General features: G+C 52.1%; 1 protein-coding gene across 1 annotated transcript in view; it reads right to left on the reverse strand.

The window, feature by feature from the left end:
* The window catches only part of JPH2 (junctophilin 2), a 32,682-nt gene extending 15,679 nt beyond the window's left edge, over positions 1-17,003 (reverse strand). The window contains exons 1-2 of the mRNA XM_009567580.2: positions 16,363-17,003; positions 8,901-9,684 (exon numbers count right to left, since the gene is read on the reverse strand). Coding sequence (XP_009565875.2) covers positions 8,901-9,684; positions 16,363-16,741 — 1,163 coding nt within the window. The 5' untranslated portion in view covers positions 16,742-17,003. The remainder of the gene's footprint in view (positions 1-8,900; positions 9,685-16,362) is intronic.
* Positions 17,004-19,830: the final 2,827 nt, after the last annotated feature.

The raw sequence follows: 19,830 nt of genomic DNA on the forward strand, positions 1-19,830 counted from the left end.
CTTCCAGGAAAGCACCAGGCCTGCAGCAGTCATTTGTTTTGAGGGAGCCCAGACTGACCCAGAAGCTACTGTCCAGCCCTAAGTTCTGCCGAGTGGACACCATTCACAGTTTCAGTGTGGTTTACCTGATTGCCAGCCCCACTGGCACTAAAACAGGTCAGGAATTATGTGTTTTCCCTCTAAGATTGTTGGTTTTTTCTGAAAAGTTTTAATAACTCCTAACTCATGTATTTTCCAGATTTCAGCAATCCAAACCAAAAGAGTGAGGAACTGCAGTATCTGTTTTGTCATTTTTTTCCCAGTAAAAAAAAAAAAAGAAAAGCAGGATTTTTTTTTTTTTTAAGAAATGAAAGCAGGCAGATTTCTTAAAATATTGCATTGGGTCAAAAGCCAAATTACTCATCAAAATTTAAGGCAGAAACATTTTTCTCCCAGCCCCATAGGTTTCTCGAGTTGACGTTCACAGATCTGAGGTCCAGCAAAAACAAGAGAGGGAGCAGAGAGCTGTGAGGGCTACCAGCCCACCGCCTGGGCTGCAGCACCCATGTGCTCTGTGCCTGCACCTAAGGCTGCTGCAGGCACCCAGGCGGATGGAACACCAGGGCCCTCCTGGCACTCACTGAAGGCTCAGCAGGCCTTGCAGAATCAAAATGACAAAAAACTGGACTCAGAAAGCCAAAGAGATCTGTCTCGGCACCAAGATAAGCTGAAAAAAATGCATCTCCTCCAGGAGGAGGGAGGGGTTTGGTATCTCGGGCTCTATATTAAAATCGGAAATTCTACTGAAATATTTTTTCTTTTTCATGATAAGCCTATTTCACATTCCACTGAAATGACGATAACCTCCAAGCAAAGCCTGATTGAATCAGATGATTTTAAAGGTCAGTTCTCTGCCAGATGAATTCAAGTATTCGGATGGCAGCCAGAGCCATCCTGCTCCATGCGGCAGCAGATCAATTGAACGAGAAGCTACCATTTTCTACAGTCGTTTTTGCAAATTAAAGTCACACTTAGTTTTTGCCTTTCTGTGTTTGTAAGCTGTTGAGATAAGGATTTCCCACAAGGTCGGAATGAATATTAATTCTGCTTTCCCTGCCCGGCCAGCTATCTGAGTCACATCCATCCCCGGGGCTGAAGTCCTGCCATCCCGACTCTGCTCTTTTTGAGGGGAACCCTGCAAGCCACAGCCTCACTTGCCTCAACCCCAAAGACCGAGGAAGCTGTGGAGAAAGCAGTCTGCTGCCCAGCAGATGCTTTCTCCTTGATGTTACTGAAAGTGCATGCTCCCTCTTACCCTAATAGGGCATGAAAGTGCTTGAAGAAATTCATGTGAGATGGGTGGAAAACAGATAAAACCGTGTGCACCCTCCTTTGAAATCAAAATACATCTCAGCGTAACAAGCACAGTGGGCCAAAAATGTGTGGAGCTGCAGCCAGCCTGGGCTGGGGATGAGGCCGTTCTGGGAAAGGGCTGAAAGAAAGGGGTGAAGGCATCACGCATCACTTGTTCCATGCCCCAAACCCTGCAGCCACAGAGCACCACACGTAATGGGACATATTGTGGTCATCTCATAGCTGGGGTAGGTGTTTGATCCTGGTGCCAGACTCAAACCCTGGGGCTCATTGTCACCAAAGCCAGGCAAGGCCAGGAATAGAGAGCAGCTCGCTCCCTGCTCAGCATGGCAAGGGTGAATTAGAAGCAGGGGCAAGCTCAACGGCCTTTTGGGGTGGGAGGAGGCAGCAGTTCAAAACAGGCAATACTGAGCTGAAGACTGCTGCTTTGGGACAGCAAACCTCCAAAAGATCAGCTCAACCAAGCCTAAACCAGCCCTGTTCAATCCCAATCATGAGCTGTAAAGACCAGGCTCTGGCTCTGGGACACGAGCTGGTTGTCCCCAAGACACAAATGACACAAAGTCCCCAAGTTCCCAATCCAGGACATGGCAAGGCTTGGGTGGAAGTGTTCCTCCTAACCAAACCACATGTGGTGACACCACAACACCATGGCACAAGGCAGCTGGGGATGTTCTTGCTCCAAGAGCTTTGAGGGAAACCCGAGCTGAAGTGGTCCTGGCTGGGGCAGCATGGGCCAGGCAGGTTCACCCTTGCTATCCCCACAGATGGTTGTCCTGGACACTGACCTCAGTTTGTGCTGATAAGCCATATGGAACAGGAGGTCACACCTGCTCAGAAGCTGCAAGAAGAAAAGGCCTTCTTTGTTCACTCAGCTTTGTGGGATGGAGAGAACACTCCTGGCACTAGCACTGCACAGAAAACAGGAAAGTCCCAGCCCCTGGTGTGGAAATGGATGCCAGCAAATGAGTTTCTATTAAGCAAGAGTGAATTAAACAATTATCCTTTTTAAAAGCGCACTGAGCTCTGTGAGAAACATCTTTGCTGGGAGAGCAGGACGAGGAAACATCCCTTCACAACTGTCTCCTGGCACCAGTGTCCTTGCACCCAGCTATGGCAGGAGCCAGTGGCTGCCCTCATTTCTCCCCACTCATGCGCACGCTGGCTCTCTCCAAGCCCTGCCTGGGGAAGTGGCAAGATATTCATTCCCACCATGCGGGCTGCAAGGCAGCCAGAAAACGTGACCAACAAGGACCTGGCCTTAGATCCCCCTGCTCAACCACCTCCAGGTGTGGCTGCACCTTGTTCAGCATGAGCCTCCCTCTGCACTCTGCAGGGAGTCTGGGAAGGGATTTTAATGAAGATAGGGCAGTCCTATCCCCTGCTTGACCTGCACCCACCTATCTTTTAAGCCTCCTGAGGCTGTAGCATCTTTGGCATATGATTCAACAGCTGCAGAAATGCTGCATGTCTCTCCCATGTCTCTCCCTGGCAGCTTCTACTCAGAGGTAAAACCCAACCAGTGTCCCACCCGGGTCCAGGACAAGCTCTGCCCATCCCCTGCCTGCTGCTGCCTCCTCGTTACACACTCATCTATCACATGGCAGAGTGCAGTCCTGGAGCAAAGAGACAGTGAAGCTGGGAAAGCAAGGAGGATCAGCTGCTCTCCTGAGAGGGGAGTCTGCGTGGCAGGGACGACCTTCAACCACTGCTGCCCACTCTCGCAGGGCGGCCACGAGCATCCCACTCTCCAGCTCCATACCTAAAGTTCTGGGGACACCTGTGTCTCTGGCTAAAAGCCCAAGGAAAGCAGAAAGCAAACAATATTTTAAAAAAATCAAAAAACTCTTTCAGAGCAAACTGCAAGTCTGAGCACAGGGGTTCAACAGACCTGAAAATCCCAGGTGCGAACTGGCCTTGGGAAAGTTGAGCTGCATGGTTAGCCCCAGGACAGCCAAGGCCACCGTGGCCACCAGCCCAGCCCAGCTCTGCCCTGCACACACACTGTGCCTCACCAAAGAGGTTCATTGGGAAGATATCGCCTTGGTTGCTCCCCTTCCCTGCCAGCAACGCGAACAGATGAGAGCCCTGGGGAGGGAGGGCAGGGTGGCTCACTAGGGCAGAGTTATGCCAAATAAAGCACCTTATCGGTGTAAATGCACAGCCGAGCTCCAGCAGCGTGGGCTGCCGCGGGCCTTGGCTCTCAGCTGTCACGCTCGGGCAGCGCTGATAAAGCCCTGCTCTGCCTGCCCTTATTTAGTCAGGAGGCTCTGCTGACTCCAGTGATTTCAGGACGTCATTTGCACCATACACCCGCATTCCCTGAGGAGATGCTCGCTGCTGTCTGGCCACGCAGGCTGGAAACGCTGAGTGCAGGCAGACAGTGGCAGCACTGCTGGGAATGTGGCTGGGCAGAGGAGGTCTGAAAAGCAATACGGGAGCCATCAAGCACTTGTGTTATTTGAGCAGAGAGCTAAGATGTGCCCCAAAGACACATATATGGACAGAAAAGCAGCTTCAGCTTCAAAACCAGGCAACAGCTCACACAATGAAAGATGACCACATGCTGCTTCCAGGAAAGCTGCACCAATGTGATTTCTGACACCTCACGCTCACTGCAGCTCTGCAGCACTTTAACGCTTAGACTCACTGTGATAAGTAAATTCTACATTAACAGGAAATCCTAACATTTCAGAATGCAGTTTAGAAATTCTTACGTATCTATTCAAGCAGCAGTATATATACCTCTATAGATACTACATTAAAACAAAAGAAAAAAAAATGTATTGTACTCTCCAGGCATAAACCACCCCAGCTGCACCAGGGACGCGGGGGCAGCATCTGAAGACAAATAGGTGAAGCACAGCAGCCATTATAGCCTCTATTGTCTCGTTTTCCTATTGATCCTGGGGCATCTGGCAGATATATCTGAAGCATTGTTTACAGGGCATGTGCCCGTCCAATGATCTCAGAGTATGGCCAGACCCGTGCCTTGCAGGATACACGGCCAAATCCTTCCATTGATTTTTGTCCAAGTCACTGGGAAGCACACCCACCTTCAGACGCAAAGCATGGCAGACTCTGTTGCAGTGGGGTGGAGGTGGGATTTACAGTATTTACACTCATTTTGTCCCTTGAAAGTGCCAGTGAGAAGGAAATCCTCTGTACGATCTACCCAGCTACTCATCACACAGCTTTCAAAAAATTAAAGGTTCTTCCTGCAGCCAGTCCTCCCCTTCCTTTTGCTTTTGATTTCATTTTGGTCTATTCTGAAGAGATGAAAGCTGACCACCCCCACAGCCCTCCCTTCTTTCACTGGGACCATCCATCCTCCCCCCATGACAGGTGAGCGTACTGTGCAGGCAGCTCCTCCCTGAGCACCCAAGGGTGCCGAGCACCCTGTTCAGCACCAACCCACATGCCTAGAGAACTCCAGGGCAGCCATAACATACCTCAGGATAGCTTTTAACTCACTCACTCATGGCTTTGCAGTGGCTGTCCCCTCCTTAAGGAGGACAGACTGGCTGGCTGCCCTCGAGCCAGGTTCTCTTATTTAAGCAGCAGGGAGGTGACATCCTGGCTGCAACCCCAGGACCTCACTGCTTTTCCCACCCACCTCAAAACTTTTTGGAAGGAGCCTCCAGACAGGGCAGAAGGTGGCAAAAGTGAAGGCTGGAGGGATGTGGTGGGTGACTTCACCTGGTACCGCAGGAACAGCCCTGTTCCAGCTACGATGGGAATCACTTGGGATCATACCAAGGGAAGTCCCAGGGCACCAGTAGTACAGGGCACTGTTAATTAACATCACAGGGTGCGTGTTAACCCCCACATCCATGAGTGGTTTCTCCTGGGCAGGTTTAAAGCTGCCTCACTGGCTGCTGCAGAGGCTGCACTCCCAGATGGCTTTTCTCCCAAGTGACTGCAGTCTCGGAAGGATATTTTAACCTCTGTTAGCTCCATCCCATTAGCTGATCCCCAGCACTGCCAATAGACATGCCTCAGGTCTAGGGGCTTTACCTGGGGAGAGAAGGCAGCTGGCTGAGCTCGGATGGGCTGTTCAGGACAATGTGCCCCCATGGCAAACTATTTTCACTAAAATAATGAAAAAAGAATTAAAAAAAGAAATCACTGTTCCCTCGGGCAGTGGTGAAGCAATGCTGGCTCTGTCCTCAGCTGCTTGCATGATGCAGAAAGCAGCTGGATAGCTGACTCAGGAGGGAGCCGAGAAGATCAGGGCAGCACCATTCAGGCAGGGCAGGCAGTGGGCTAGGCAATAGCTGGCACAGCCCGTGGTGCTGGCTGGAACACCCAAACTGAGCTGGCAGGTGGGACAGGACCTGCAAAGCAGCCCCATCCCCTGGATGCCCCAACCCAGCTGTCCGTGGTTGGCCATCATTCCCAACCATCACTGCTCTCCTGCCCACCTCTGCAAGAGAGATCACAGACACTGGCACTTGCATGCTGCCAGTAGCCTCGTGCCTGCACACCCCCAGACAGATGCCTGGGATTCCTGCAGTGCAACTGGCAGAGACAGCTTCCAGCACTTGGGTTTGTTTTCCACAGGATTTCTATCCCTAAAGACCCTTTTATGGTGCAAAAGATTGAAATCTGGTTTTCTGCTGACATTTTGCCCCCAGGCAGTGGAAACTGGATGTGACTGTAGTTCAGCTCTGCCAGGGGCTCCCCTGAGTGCCAGGAGCAAATGAGACTCAACTATCCACATACAACAGCACAGGTATGCGGACGTGGGGTCGGGTGTCTGCAGAGCCCGGCCGCCGCGTCTTGGTAATTAGTTCCTAGCAATAATTTACATGTAGATATGTCACATCTTCCCCCAGGAAAGGACACATGTAGCCTCAAAGACATTTCTTTGGGTGAAGTACACACTGCCATTCGAGGAGAAACATAAACACTCCATCTAGAAACTCCACCTCACAGTTAGGAGCTAGGGCGATGCTAACGATAGTACAACCCTTTTAAGAACCGTAACAATCGATTTTCACAATCTGTCTGGAATTACTCTCTGTTCTTGGTGTCGAAAGTGAGGCAGGGTTCAAGGCCAAAGAGAAAGTTGGTGGCAGAGCTGGGATTTACCCTAAGGACCCTCTAGAGGGAAAATTGTATTTACTCTCAACCTCAAAAGTGAGCTGAGAGTTCTCTCCTGAGAAGGAGAACGTGTGAGTCCCATTTGTATAAGGCATTAAGTAGAGAGAGTGGCTCTGCCCAGAGCAATGTATGTCAGGAATAAACGCCGACAGAAATGATGAGTTACAATTTATAGCACAAAGGAGCCCAGATTCTTCCCTTGCAGCGTGTCCAGCTCAGCTGTGGGCAGTGCTGCAGGAACGGGAGTAGGGGCACCACAGTGCTGGGGAAAGGCGTTTTCTGCCCCTGCCACAACGGCTGCACTATCGTAAGGTCTGTGAGGACAGGACTCCCTGCAGGAAAACGTCTTTAATGTCTTATTTCCTCTAGCTCTGACGTTTCCTTAATAGGAAATTATTCCCTAGCCACACTGGGGAGGGATGCAGTCCCTGGCCAGGGCAGCGGGCGCATTCCAGCCCCTGATGGAAAAGACTGTAGAGCCACTTTTGATCCAAAGTGTAAATAGTGTATAATAAAAAGAGGCCTGTGTAAACCAGCTGAGCTCTTGGGTAGCAGCTTTTACAGCTCCAGCCTCTGTATTTACAGGCGTCCAGTGCCGCAGCCACACGCTTTCCCCAGGCACAGCGAAGCTTGTGTCGGGCTGAGCCTCCCCTGCCAGGAGGATCCAGAGGCCCCATACTGCCCCAGCCTGTTATTTTTATCCCAGCTGGCCCTGCATGGTGTTTCACTTGCAATCCCGCCAGTTTTTTTCTGCTGGTCTCTGAGGCAACTAGATTTTGCTAAAAAAAAAATAAAAAAAATCACGCTACCCCAAAAACTTTGGAGCAGAAACAGCCACCAGGAGAGTAGAGCTGGGATTTCTTAGGGAGGACGGAGGGGGTTTGGGAACAGGCACCCTCCCCACCACCATTATTTTGCATCTCTGCTTAGTAAAGGAGTAGCTTTGATAATTAAACAGCACTAAGAAAGAGTGAGGCAGGACAGCCCTGGGCCCCAGCCACTGCCCAGCAGCTGAGCAAAGCCTGCATGGGGCAAGATTTTCACAGAGAGGCAAGGTGAAACTTTGGGGCCTGTCACAACCGCTTTTCCCTGAGGAAGAGGAGAGGAGCAAAGGCTCCAACTCTGCCTGATGATATCTAGTCTCAGCCAGGCCAGCTCCGAGAGCGGTAGGAATGCTGTGGGAGGAGGAACGTGCTGCCAGCACAGCTTGGACACAGGTAGGGACCCATGCAGTAAGACGTTTTCCCCTGTCCTTCCTGGGCAGACTCCAGAGGTCCTCTTTTATCTCCTCCCTCCTCCATGCCAGGAGGGATGAACGAGCAATTAGCACTTTCCTGTCCTGCTAATTTCTAGCGCAGCTAATTCTGAGTAAAGCCCACCTGTATGGTCCCATGTACCATGCTGTGTTGGGGTAATGCAGTGCCCGGTAGTGCCCACGTGTCTGCCAGCACAAGGGACACCAGTGCAACGAGAGATTGCCATGAGCTCACAGCAGCTCCTTGCACGCCCCTCCCTTGTATGCAACGCCAGGCATGTTGCCACTCCCTAGCTGCTGGCTGCCACAGTCCCCTGCCCACCCCCGGCATCTGGCCAGGACAAACTGGGGGGCAAAAGGAGACAAACCCAGCTTAGCCCTCCTGATTCCTCCTTTCCTGGCATCCTAAAACATGGCAAACTGTGGGGTCAGGCTGTATGCCATGAGATCAGGCACAGCCACCCACTGCAGGCTCGGCTGTCCACCCCGACTCTGGTTGCCACCTTCCTCATGGCAGAAACACTCTCTCAAAGTCTGGACAGTGGGTCTCAGAGTGCTCCCCAAGGCAGCAGCAATCTCCTTCTCACTTTGGTACCCACTATAGGTCCTGCCTCCCAGTCCGCAGCATCTCACCACAGCAGTGCTTGTCCCAGAGAGCCCATTACACCAACCTGTAAAAACACTCCACACTCGGAGTCTCTGAGGCTGAGCCACACTCTGCTGCAGATCCAAACTGTCTGGGACACATCCTGCTGGCTGTCTATGATCCTGTTGCATTTATCACAGTCAAACACCACTATTTTGTCATCCTGTCTCATCAGTGACAACCAGCGACTCCAGCAGCCTGGTACGGCACCAGGGTGCTCCCCATCCCACCAGCTCTTGTACCTTATTCTGCTGAGCATCCTTGCTGACCGTTGGCTCCCCCCTGGATCAGGGCTGAAGGTGGACGAGACAGAGAGCAAGAGGGAGGACAGGTATCAAACACTCCTGCACTGCCACAGGAGCCCTCAGATCCCTTCTGCCAGCATTTTGTAAAAAGAATTAAATAGAAATGGCAAGGAGCTGCGTTTGCCCCCACCGCCAGTGTGTAGTGGTGAGGCACATAGCACAGCTCCAGAGGGACATGTGGGATGGGGAGCACCACCACCATGGGAAGCTGTGCCTTGGAGCCTCAAGCACCTACCTGGATGCTGCAATCTCTGACTTCTGCCGGGCAATGGCAGCGGCCCTCTGAGCCCCCTCCACGCTCCTGTCCACCTTCTGCCGGATCTTGGCACTCTTGAGGGGTATCACACGCTTCTTCATGCCCTTGACGAGGACATTGTGGCGGTACTTGCCCTCCTCCTTCTTGCCATCAGGCAGTGTGGTGCAGCCATAGCCGTGCCGCAGGTTGTCCAGCCACTCGCCCTCGTACTTCAGCCCGCTGGAGCGCTCGCTGACACCAAAGCCAGCGCGCTTGTCGTTCTTCCACTCACCCATGTAGGTCTCCGTGGTGGTGGCATCGATGTCGGACTCAAACGGGGGGTACTCCTCGCCCTCAGCACCCTCGCCCAGGCTGACAGTGGAGGTGGCATCGCTGGCAGCTGAGCTGATCCCACTCTCACTCTTGAGAAAGCTGACACGGCTCTTCTGGCTGGCCAGGGACGACTTGGACTCAGACTTCTTCAGCTTCCCCAACAAGGAGCCCCTGCGGAAGAGCCCCCCCTTCTTGGGCTTGCCGGCCTCCGCCTCCGCGTAGAGGCTGAGGGCGAAGCCACCACGGGTGATGGTGGGCGAGAGGGGCAGGTTCTCAGGGTTGGCAGCAGGGGAGTCCTGCTGGGGCAGGGTGCCATTGCTGTGCTCGCTCCGCAGGGAAGAGAGGGAGGTGCGCAGCGGGGAGCGGACCACGGAGGCCATGCCATAGGGCACACTCTGCCGCACCCCATAGCCGTGCCGCATGCCGTTGGTGAACTGGCCCTGGTATGTGCCTGTGGGAGAGAAGAAGGACAGTGTGAAAAGGCAGCTCGCTCCAGGGTGAGCCAGCAGAAGAAGGGAGCCTGTGGGGTGGCGCTGCCCTAGAGAAGACGAGCTCACCTTCCCCAGCTCTGGTAGTGCTCACTTGCCTGCAAAAGCGGCCGTTCCCAGGAAGCAGAGGACACAAGCCTGAGAGACACTGCTCGCAGGTGACAGCTCTCTGGAATTGGGCTGGGGCACCAGGGGACACTGATGTAAACACAAAGACGCTTAACAGACACGGTCTGGGTTTACATCTGGACAAGGGAGTGGGAGGCAGCCCCATAGGGATGGAGTTCGGGCTGTGCTGAGGTGGCAGCAGCCCCAGCAGACAGGCACGCTGTGGTGGCTCAGCTCAACTTGGGTCGGTGACAGTCCCTTTCAGCTCACTCTGCAGTTTGTCACTCACAGGCTGCCCAGGACCAGCTGTAGACCCCTCAGATGGGTGCCTGATCATAGCAGGACTGTCCCTGTATCTGCAGTAGCACACGTTGGACCCTGACATACAGCTGCTCTGTGGTCCCAAAACCAAGGCTTGTGCCACACTGCATGAAACAAGAGACAGACAAAAAAGGGATGAGAGGAGCAGAGCAGCTCTCTGTGGGGTTCCTCCAGCTCTGCCCCAAACCCCACCATCCTACCATGCTCCTCCAGACCCAGCTCAAGAGCGCAAATGGTGTCATATGATGCAGGACACAGAGGTGATTGTGTTCATGGCCAGGGCTGAACCCCTAAGCCAGCAGGACTTGAGAAGTGACACTTTGGAGGACTGGGAAAAGCATACTGCTCCTTTCCAGACCCATTCCAGGTCTGCACATGTGCAGGCTCCAGAAGAATGGACTGAGGACCACATCTGATTTTTCTTGCCAGGATGTCAAGAGCTTTAAATTAGTAACACCAAAGCTCCCTGTAAGAGCTCCTGAAAGAGTAGGCTGGTGAGGCAGCCTTTGCCTACAGCACCCGCACTCACGCCAGCACAGCAGGCTGCCAGCGTCCGCACATCCCTGCGCAGCCCTGTGGGATGGGATGAGCTGTCTCCCTTGCCCAGCTCTCCTTGCTCTGTAGATACAGTTGCCTCAGAAACTGGCAAACCACACAAAACAAAAGCAGCATTAAGCTTTGCTCCTGGAATTACATGATCTGGAACAGTGAATCGGCACCCTGTGGGGCAGAGGTCGCTGGCAGCCCTCCTTCCCAGGGTTACTGGGGGAGAACAAACACCCCTGGAAAGGCCACCCCACTCCTTTGCTCTCATAGATGCTGCTCCATGCAAGCGAAGGGCCAGCTGTGCTGGGGACACTTTCACAGGCATCTGTCCTAAACCTCGCTTTCACTAAGCAGTGACCTACCACAAAGCACCAAATCTGGGGAGAGCAAACACTCCCAGGGTCCCAGGGAGGCTCAGCAGGACAAAACTGAGAAAGAAGGGGGTGACCTATCCACAAGGCATTCATCTCCCCCCCATCAGATGTCATTACTGAGACCACGGATGACCCTGCTCCCCAGGGAGCAAATCCAGTTCCTTCTTTGGCAATTGTGGGAGTGCATATTTTACAGTGTCTCAAGGCTGCTTCTGCAGCATAATCTCTCCTCCCAAGCTTCAGGTTTCCTTAAAATCCTCTTTGGACCCGCCTGTGGGGTGTTAACTTACAGCACTAGGGGCCAGGAAAGACAAGAAGTGTCCAAGCAGGCAGCAGCTGCTGCTCCAGGGTGAGCTGCCCCCCACCAGCCCCTGCCCACCCCATAGCACGTGGGATTTCGGGCTCCCTACAAATATTTGGTCTTCTTTACTGAAAACAAAAACAGGGTTCAGGTAGTGCAGAGCATCTGTGTGCTGTGGCCAGGCACGGGGAGTGATCTGCCAGAGCAAGGGGCCATCGTCCAGTTTCTTGGCAGAGCTTGAATCTCCATTATGAAAAGTAAGGTGAGCAGCATGGGGTAGGAGTCTAGGCATGAACAGGGAGTGAAGGACCATCGCTGGAGGTGCCCAGGCATCTGGGCATGTTCTCCATCATGCTCCCAAATCCCTCTCCATAAAGAGGCGACAAATCCTCCTAGCACAAAATGAAGCTATGGAGACCCCCACAGTGCACCAAGTGCCGGTGAAGCTGGTGCTCCATCCGTGCCTGCCTGGCCAGCAAACAGAGCTGACATATGATCGGGGTGACATTGGAGACCTCCTCTGAGGACAGGACAGCCTCACTCATAGCGAGCTGCAGCCAACAGTGCTGCTATGTTAACCCCCTGGAAGAGGAACTCTGGAAAAGTCTCACAGGTTTACCGGACTCAGCTGCACCTTGGCGGCCAGACTGGAGTAGCTGCTGCCCTCCACAAGTTCCCAGCCCCCTCTATTCTCCTGAGCAGCACCAGGGACACCTGTATGGGAAAAGCCATATGGCACAGAGGGTCTTCAGGGAACAGAGATTGGGGTGCCATTTCTTGGGGGCACAGCGCCTAACCTCAACGTAAGGTTTCACACCAGCTCTTCAGGCTGGCTTTGGCTGACTGATTTCAGCCCATATGGCACAAGCAATATTGTCCCTCTGGTGTGTGGCGCGACCAAACCTTACAACCCTGCCCAGTTTAATGGAGGGCACCAACAGATCGTGCTGCCTGCAGCTATCCAACTAGCATGGGGGTGAGCAGGCACTGCCATGCCCCTGTCATGCTGTGATTCAGTGCCTGACTGAAGCTTTGTGCCAGGGCAGAGCCATAAACCATCCCTGGAGTGGAGCCAGAGGCTGCTGAGAGCAGCTGGAAGTGCCAGCAGCCGTGCGTCAGGGCACACAAGGTTTGAGTGGAGCCAAGCCCTGGTTCACCGACACGTACCACTGCAGCCAGTTCAAGAGAGAATGGGGCTGTGCAAAACCCCTCTGCACTGCAGGCGGGTGCTCAGCAGGGCTACCCATCCCTGAGCCACCACGACCTCCTGGATATCAAAACATCAAAGAAGGCTGTGCTGTCATTCAGGGAGACCTGGACAGGCTGGAGAGGTGGATAGAGAGGAACCTAATGAAGTTCAACAAAGACAAGTGCAGAGTCCCACACCTGGAGAAGAACAACTCCCTGCACCAGTACAGGTGAGGGGTAGATCTGCTGGAAAGGGTGGGTGTCAGGAGGATGGGGCCAGACTCTTTTCAGTGGTGTCCAGCGACAAGACAAGGGACATCGCATACCATTCGTGAGACAGCACAGAGAAAATCTAGTCCTTCTTTTTTTTGTGCAAACAGTATTATCTGATGGTTTCTGTTGGAAAAGAAAGGCCTCACAGATGCTGCTCCTCCTGTCCCAGCCCAGGCCTCTTCCCACTGTGCTTTCCTTGCCCTGGGCTCCCAAAGAGCCAGCACAGCTCCACATCACTCCATTTCACCTCTCTCACCAAAGCACACTTCTGCATTTCTTTTCTCCTGTCTTGTGGTCTCATGATCACTGAACGGTCTAACAGTTTCCACACATGGTTAATTGACACCACTGGTTTCTGTTAGTGCCCTAGAGACCAAATTGCAGTGTCAAAACTAAGTTGGTTTTAGGCTGCTTCAGCCGTAGGTGAGCTGTCATACCCCCACATAAATATATATACAGCTATTTGTATAGCAAAGCCTAGTTTTGGGCTCAGATCCTGCATACGTTGCACAATTCTGCACTAGCAGCGAGACTTTTTCTGCAGTGAGATTTGACTGGGTCAAGCACTTGGAGTCAAAAGCACAAAAGCATCCCCAAACTGAAGACTTCCTTACAGCAGAGAAAAAAACTTACAGGTGGGAGCCAAATAACTAGGTGTTTACTCTGAGGTTAGGTTGGAAGATAACGATTTCCTTCATGCTGCGCCTTCCACAACTGCAATCACCGTCTGCTTTAGCAGGTGCATCCCGCCCCTGTAAAGGGCTCTGAGCTCTTTCCTGGTGACAGCAGGACACACACACGTGTATTCAGTTTGGGTGCTCAGCAAGGATTTACATCATAGTGTTACTGTCTCTGCCTGGCCACACCAGGAGCTCTGAACCCCCTGGCTGATGGGACACTTCAACACCACAGAAGACAAGCTCTTTAAGCCATCAGTCTCCCAGAGTTTTCACAAAAATGGGCACTTGGTAGCAAAGAGAAAAAGCAAACAACCCATGCAGTGCCTAGGCTAAACCATAACATGAGTCTACTTCTTATTAGACACCAAAAATCTATACATGATTTGCAAAAGCTTTGGGCTTTATTTAGCCACCAACCTCAGCCAGCCACAAGATAAAACAGGTTGTCTGTGATTTGTAAGCGTATTTTAGAGTACAAAGGTACTCTGTGCGTGTGTGAATAAAGTCAATTTAAAGCTTGTTTTAAAATACTAGAATCAGCTGCTCCCTTGAAATCTGCAAGCAGTCCAGCCATGACCTAAAGCTGCTAACGACCTGGCAAGAGCTGCAGGTTCCCAGAGCCCTCTTCCTCATGTGGCTGGCTTCCAAGGGGCTTGGGAATCATGTCCCCTACTCAAGGGACAGCAGATTTCCAAAGTCTTTCCAGATGTTTATCTTGGCAACCTCAAATTCAAATATAAACAGGTCCAAATAGCAGCCTGGCCACATCTTGATCTTGCAGATGGTTACTGGGTAGGGGTAAGGAGATCAAACAGGAGCAGGTCCTGCAAATCAGTAAGATCATTCTGCCCCCATCCTGCACGTATGAAGCTGTCTGGCAATCTACATCTTGGCTTCGCATGCAGCTTTCTACGCATTCCCATACCATCAGAGGAGTTCTCGAGTTGCATGAACAGCTCAGACCAGCCAGGATGGTATGGCCCGATGCAAGGAGCAGCTGCTGGGTGCTGCGGTGCAGCCCTCGTGAGCCGGGTCCTGCTGGGCGCCCAGGCTCAGCTCAGCACTGCCCGGGGGGGCTTTGGCAGTGCACATCCTCACGGAACAGGGCTCAACTGTCAACCTTGGGTGGCACCAAGGATCACACAGACAACATGTTTCTGGGTACAGGACAACACCCCAGGAGCACTGTGCTGACAGAAGCGATATCTTGTATATCGTTAGAGGAGGAAATCCTGACTCATCTTTACCCCTCTTCTGTCCCAAGATTTCAGTCCAAGATCTAATCAAATTCAAACTCCTGCATCAAGTTTTGCCTCTCAAAATTCTCAACAACATTAGCTCAAAATCCAGTAGCTCTGCACCCTTGGAAGAAGATGCATTTTAGGAAGCAGTGAGGAAGCAGCCATGCAAGTTCATAGGAGACATTTCCATCTCCAGAATGAAAGTACCAACAGCAGCCACAGCTTACAGCCACTTGATTGTTGCTCATTACCCATCAGAGCACACCTCATTCATAACCCATACGTCTGACAGCCTCACGTGAAGTTTTGCACACAGGAGCGCACACAGATGTGTTAGCCTGAACTCTTGCTGCCGTGGTGCAAGCTGCACAGCTCAGCCTTTACCTGTTCTGTGACCACAGACAGAGGGAAGAGAAAATTTAAGGGAGCCAGAAGGATTAATCAGTTTGTGTCTGTACCTACTACCTTAAAGGGCTTAAACAAAATCAGTCAACTTCAAGACTGTATTTCCAGGGTTAAAGTTAGCCACGTACCTAGGCAACTTAATAAGAAATATATATGTAAAACCACAACCCTGACAGCCAGTCTTGAATGAGTCCATTTTTCTAATTTCATTCTGAAGATTTATAGCATTACCATTATTTGTCTTTACAAATTAACTCCACTATCTGTCCTAGATAAATATAGATGCAATTCTGATCCATACTCATAGAGTATTTCTTTCAAATCACCCTCTCTATTTAGCTATCCTAAATATGGCAGCCTGGAACGTCACAGTACTGAAGAGCTACAGAATTACTTGCACAGAGATTCTTGCAATGTTTCTAACCCCAAAATTGCCACTAATGCAAGAACACAATTAGACTGAGCATTTACAGAGCAGCACAAATATCTGGCTATGTGGTACATGTGTGTGCTAGAAGGCGTTGAGAGGTTCCAAGTAATCAAAGGGATTTATTTTAGGGAGAGGCATGTCTATGTATTCTAAACAGCTTAGGTGAACTCAACCAAAATGGTTCAGCAAAGCAGATGTCCAGGCAGCCTGTCAGAGGCACGCAAGAGGTTTAATACATGGTCAAAGTGTGCTATGATGCTGTGGGTGGCTTACATCCGATGTGAAAACATTCACAACTCGCTGCCCAGAGAGCAAGTGAATGGCTCACTACAGTTCGCGCAGCAGCAAGGAGTTTCTGGTGTGGTTTGGCAATGAACCACAATAACCAGCCCAAGGGGAACTGGGAGACACGGTCTACATAAAACCAAGTCAGTTGGTGTTATTGATACAGGAGAGCAACTCTCAAGGGACGGATGTTGAGGGCAATGCTCCTGCTGCTCCTCTCTCGTGTCTGCAGACAATGAGCTGCACACGTTGCGATTAATATTGGGGACCAGGGCACACGCAGGCATTTATGAGGCGGTTGCACCCCAAGCCTCGCTTCTTGACCGAAGCACTCCAATGGCTCATTGTAGACCACAGTGCCTGTCTGGATCTCTCTAGCAGGGATGGGATCAGGCCATCCTTTCAGCAGGGCCAACACGCAGCCGGTGGATCGCAGACTGGGTCTCACGCTGTTCGTCACCCTCCCACCCTCGCCTGAGTCACCCTTACCTCCGTCAGCGTACGTCTCGGTGCCGTAGCCATCCTGCAGGCCATTATTCCAGGTACCTTCATACTTGGCTCCGCTGCTCATGCTCTGCCTCGCGCCGTACCGTCCTTTAAAGCCGTGGGTCCATTCGCCCCTGTAAACCCACCGCCCTTTGGTCTCGATTCCCAGCCCGTGCCTCTTGCCTTGCGACCAGTAGCCTTCGTAGGTGTTGCCGCTTGGCCACGTGTAGATGCCCACCACTTCGAAGCCGTAGTTCCAGGAGCCCGAGTACTCGCCCTGGCCCTTGGGGCCAGTGCAAATGCCGTGCCCGTGGGCCTTGCCCCCTTCCCAGCCCCCGCAATAGGCGCCTCCATCATCGAAATCAAACCTGCCGCCGCTCATGGCGCCCCGCGGTGCCCCCCGGCCGGGCAGCGACCGCCGGGAAGATGCAGCATCCCCGGACGAGCCGGGAGCGGCGGCTCCTGCCGCGGCACAGGGACCGGGAGGAGGGAGAAATTGGAAGGAGGGGAGAGGGGCGGGTCGGTCCCCCCGAGAGGGGCAGCCGAGCCCCACGGGCAGCCCCGCGGCCGAGCCGCCCGCCCCGCTCGCCGCCCCCGCCGGGAGAAAGGTCAGCGCTGCCCTAACAAGGGCATCGCGTCCCAGGAGCTGCTCCCAAAAATAACCCCCCGGAGCCCGGCCTCCGCCTCGGGGTCCTTTTATGAAGGATGGAAGAGACACGTCCCCGCCTCACACTCCCCCCTCCCAGCCCCGGGCAGGGATCCAGGCGGAGAAGGGCTGGGAAAGTAAATGTCTGCTTAAAATAGAGCCTGGGAAGGGGGCGCGTCCCTCCCGCCGCTCCGGGACAGGAGCCCTGTGCCTCTGCAGCGCCCCAGGTCCCACCCTGCCGCGTCCCCGAAGGGGTCACAGAATCACAGAATCACCAGGTTGGAGAAGACCTCTTGGACCATTGAGTCCAATCGTTCCTATGTGCCACTAAACCATGTCCCTGAGCGCCTCGTCTACCTGTCTGCTAAACCCCTCCAGGGATGGGGACTCGAGCACCTTCCTGGGCAGTCTCTGCCAGGGCCCCATGACCCTTTCTGTGGAAAATTTCTTCCTGATATCCAGTCTGACCCTCCCCTGGCACTGCTTGAGGCCATTCCCCTTGTGCACAAGGGATGCACAAGGCTGGAAACACCGCACCTTCGGGGAGTGCCTTGAGGAGGGTTCACTCCCACCAGCGTTCCAAGGGGCTGAGTTGGACCAAGCAGCAAAAGCACAGCCCTCGCCCCATCACACATCCTGCTCACCTAAGGGCCGCAGGGCTCCCTGTCTGCTGCTTCTAAAGTGAATTCCCAGAGATGCTTTAGGGTAGCAACCCACAAGCAGTCATTCCTCCCTCTCTCTCAAACAACAACAAACTTCCTAAAATCGCCTTCTGTTTAGCAGCTGGCAGCATAATTTAGTCTCACTCTGTTTGGAAAAGAAAGGTGAGACCCTACCCTTGGGATAGCACAGACACACCGAGTAGTGACAGAGTTGCTTATGAAAACAGTTCACGTCATCAAATGCAGATGGTAGAAAGGCCAAGGAATGAAACTCCAGGGTAATAGGCTAATCCAAGCCCTCTCCTAGACTGAATCATAGAATGGTTTGGGTTGGAAAGGACCTTAAAGAACATCCTGTTCCACTCCCCTGCCATGGGCAGGGACACCTCCCACTGGATCAGGTTGCTCAAAGCCCCATCCAGCGTGGTCTTGAACACCTCCTTGGAGGGGGCATCCACGACTTCTCTGGGCACAGAGAAGCCAGCCACATCAGTCCCATCTCCTACAGACACTGTCACAGCAGGAGCACACAGAGATGACCTTCCCCTTACCGACCACAAGCTGCTACAAGGGCTGTGGGGCAAGACCATGCCATCAACTGTGTGCTGCCCTTCGAGATGAGCTCCCAAGACCCACATCGAGCTCTGGGGCAAAGCTGCCACAGACAACAGCGACCTTCAGACTCACATAACACAGTTGAAGAACTTGGACAATCTCCTCATCGGTGTTTCTAGGAGGAAGAGGTATAGAAAAAAACATACATCGAGCTGCAACAAAAGCCAAGTATGTACATACCGCACCCATAGGCATAAGTGAGGACCAACTGCCCACTATAAAGCTGATTACAAAGGGCTTCACTTTTATTCAGCCACAGGATGGAATGGACACCTTGGTAGGGGACTCCAACACAACTCAGAAATGCTGCTTGGCAGAACCAGCCCTCTAAATCTTGCTTTTTATAAAACTAAAAGAAGGCAGATTTTTTAAATTGGATGAAGTAGGATTTGGGTTTTTTTTAAAGCTAAGCTTTTAGACTCCTCAGGCATGTTTTCAAGGTTCTTGCTGCGTGATTAAGGGCTGGAAATTTACATTTTCTCAAAGCAAATCCAGAGGGTTTTGTTGCGTGGTTTTTGGGTAGACCAAAGCATCTTAAAACACCTTGTAGTAACAGAAGGGAAAGTGTTAAGGCAGCAGTTGCAGCTGCCCATGGTCTTCTGTTCCATGGTGTTCCAGGATTTACCAGCCCAAATATGTTGTAACTGCCCTAAGTGCATGCCAAGTGCAGGACCATGTAACTGTTTACTTAGCAACTCTTCCTAACTACACAGAGCAGTTGCGAACTGACAGTGCACTTTGTTCAAATATTAACAACTTACACAGATGCTGGCACTTAAAAAGCTTTTCTTAACCGCTGTCTTAACATAACCACGCCATCAGACTTCAGAAAGCACTAACATTGTGTGTGCACTGAGGTACTACCCAGATCTGGGCTTATTTCTTCGCGTTGGCAGAAAAGCCACGATTTCCCCTCAAGGCTGGAGGAGCCCCTGCACCCACCCAGCCAGCCCGGCCTGGGGTGGCCTCTAGCGGCCCGGCACTGCTGGCTTCCCTCCCTTCCCAGTCTGCTCCTCTATTATTTCACATAATCTCCCGATTTCAATCTGCTGTGTTTAACGTATTCCAGAGGACCTGACATTGCAGTCCTGCAGGTAGAGGTCTGGGTAACCAATGAAAGAAATGGTAAGAAGCAGCACTGTATGGAAAGGTGTTCTCAGCCCCACAACAGTGCCACGGCTGCTGCCTGCAAGCATTTGGCAACAGTAAAGAAAAATTACTTGAGAAATAATGTCATTCCACACTTTGCAGCACAGTTTATCACAGACAATAGACACCAAACAACTGCCCTGAATTCAAAACACAGAAGTACACCTATCTAAGGGCATGGAAATGGAAGGGAGATGTGGGACCCAAGTAGGATCTAGAAGGGGTAAATGACACTTTAGAACTGGAAAAACAGGTAAATTTGCATGGCCATGTTAAGATACTAGGTACTGCCACAGAAATGACAAAACCCCAAAAGATTAACACAAAAGAATCTGCAGGGAAATATTTGGCTTTGTTTCTTCTTCAGTCCTTGGAGCTGAAAATAGTTCAGATACTGCA

Source organism: Cuculus canorus, chromosome 16 (genome assembly GCF_017976375.1).
Source record: "Cuculus canorus isolate bCucCan1 chromosome 16, bCucCan1.pri, whole genome shotgun sequence".
NCBI classification, from domain to species: Eukaryota; Metazoa; Chordata; class Aves; order Cuculiformes; family Cuculidae; genus Cuculus; species Cuculus canorus.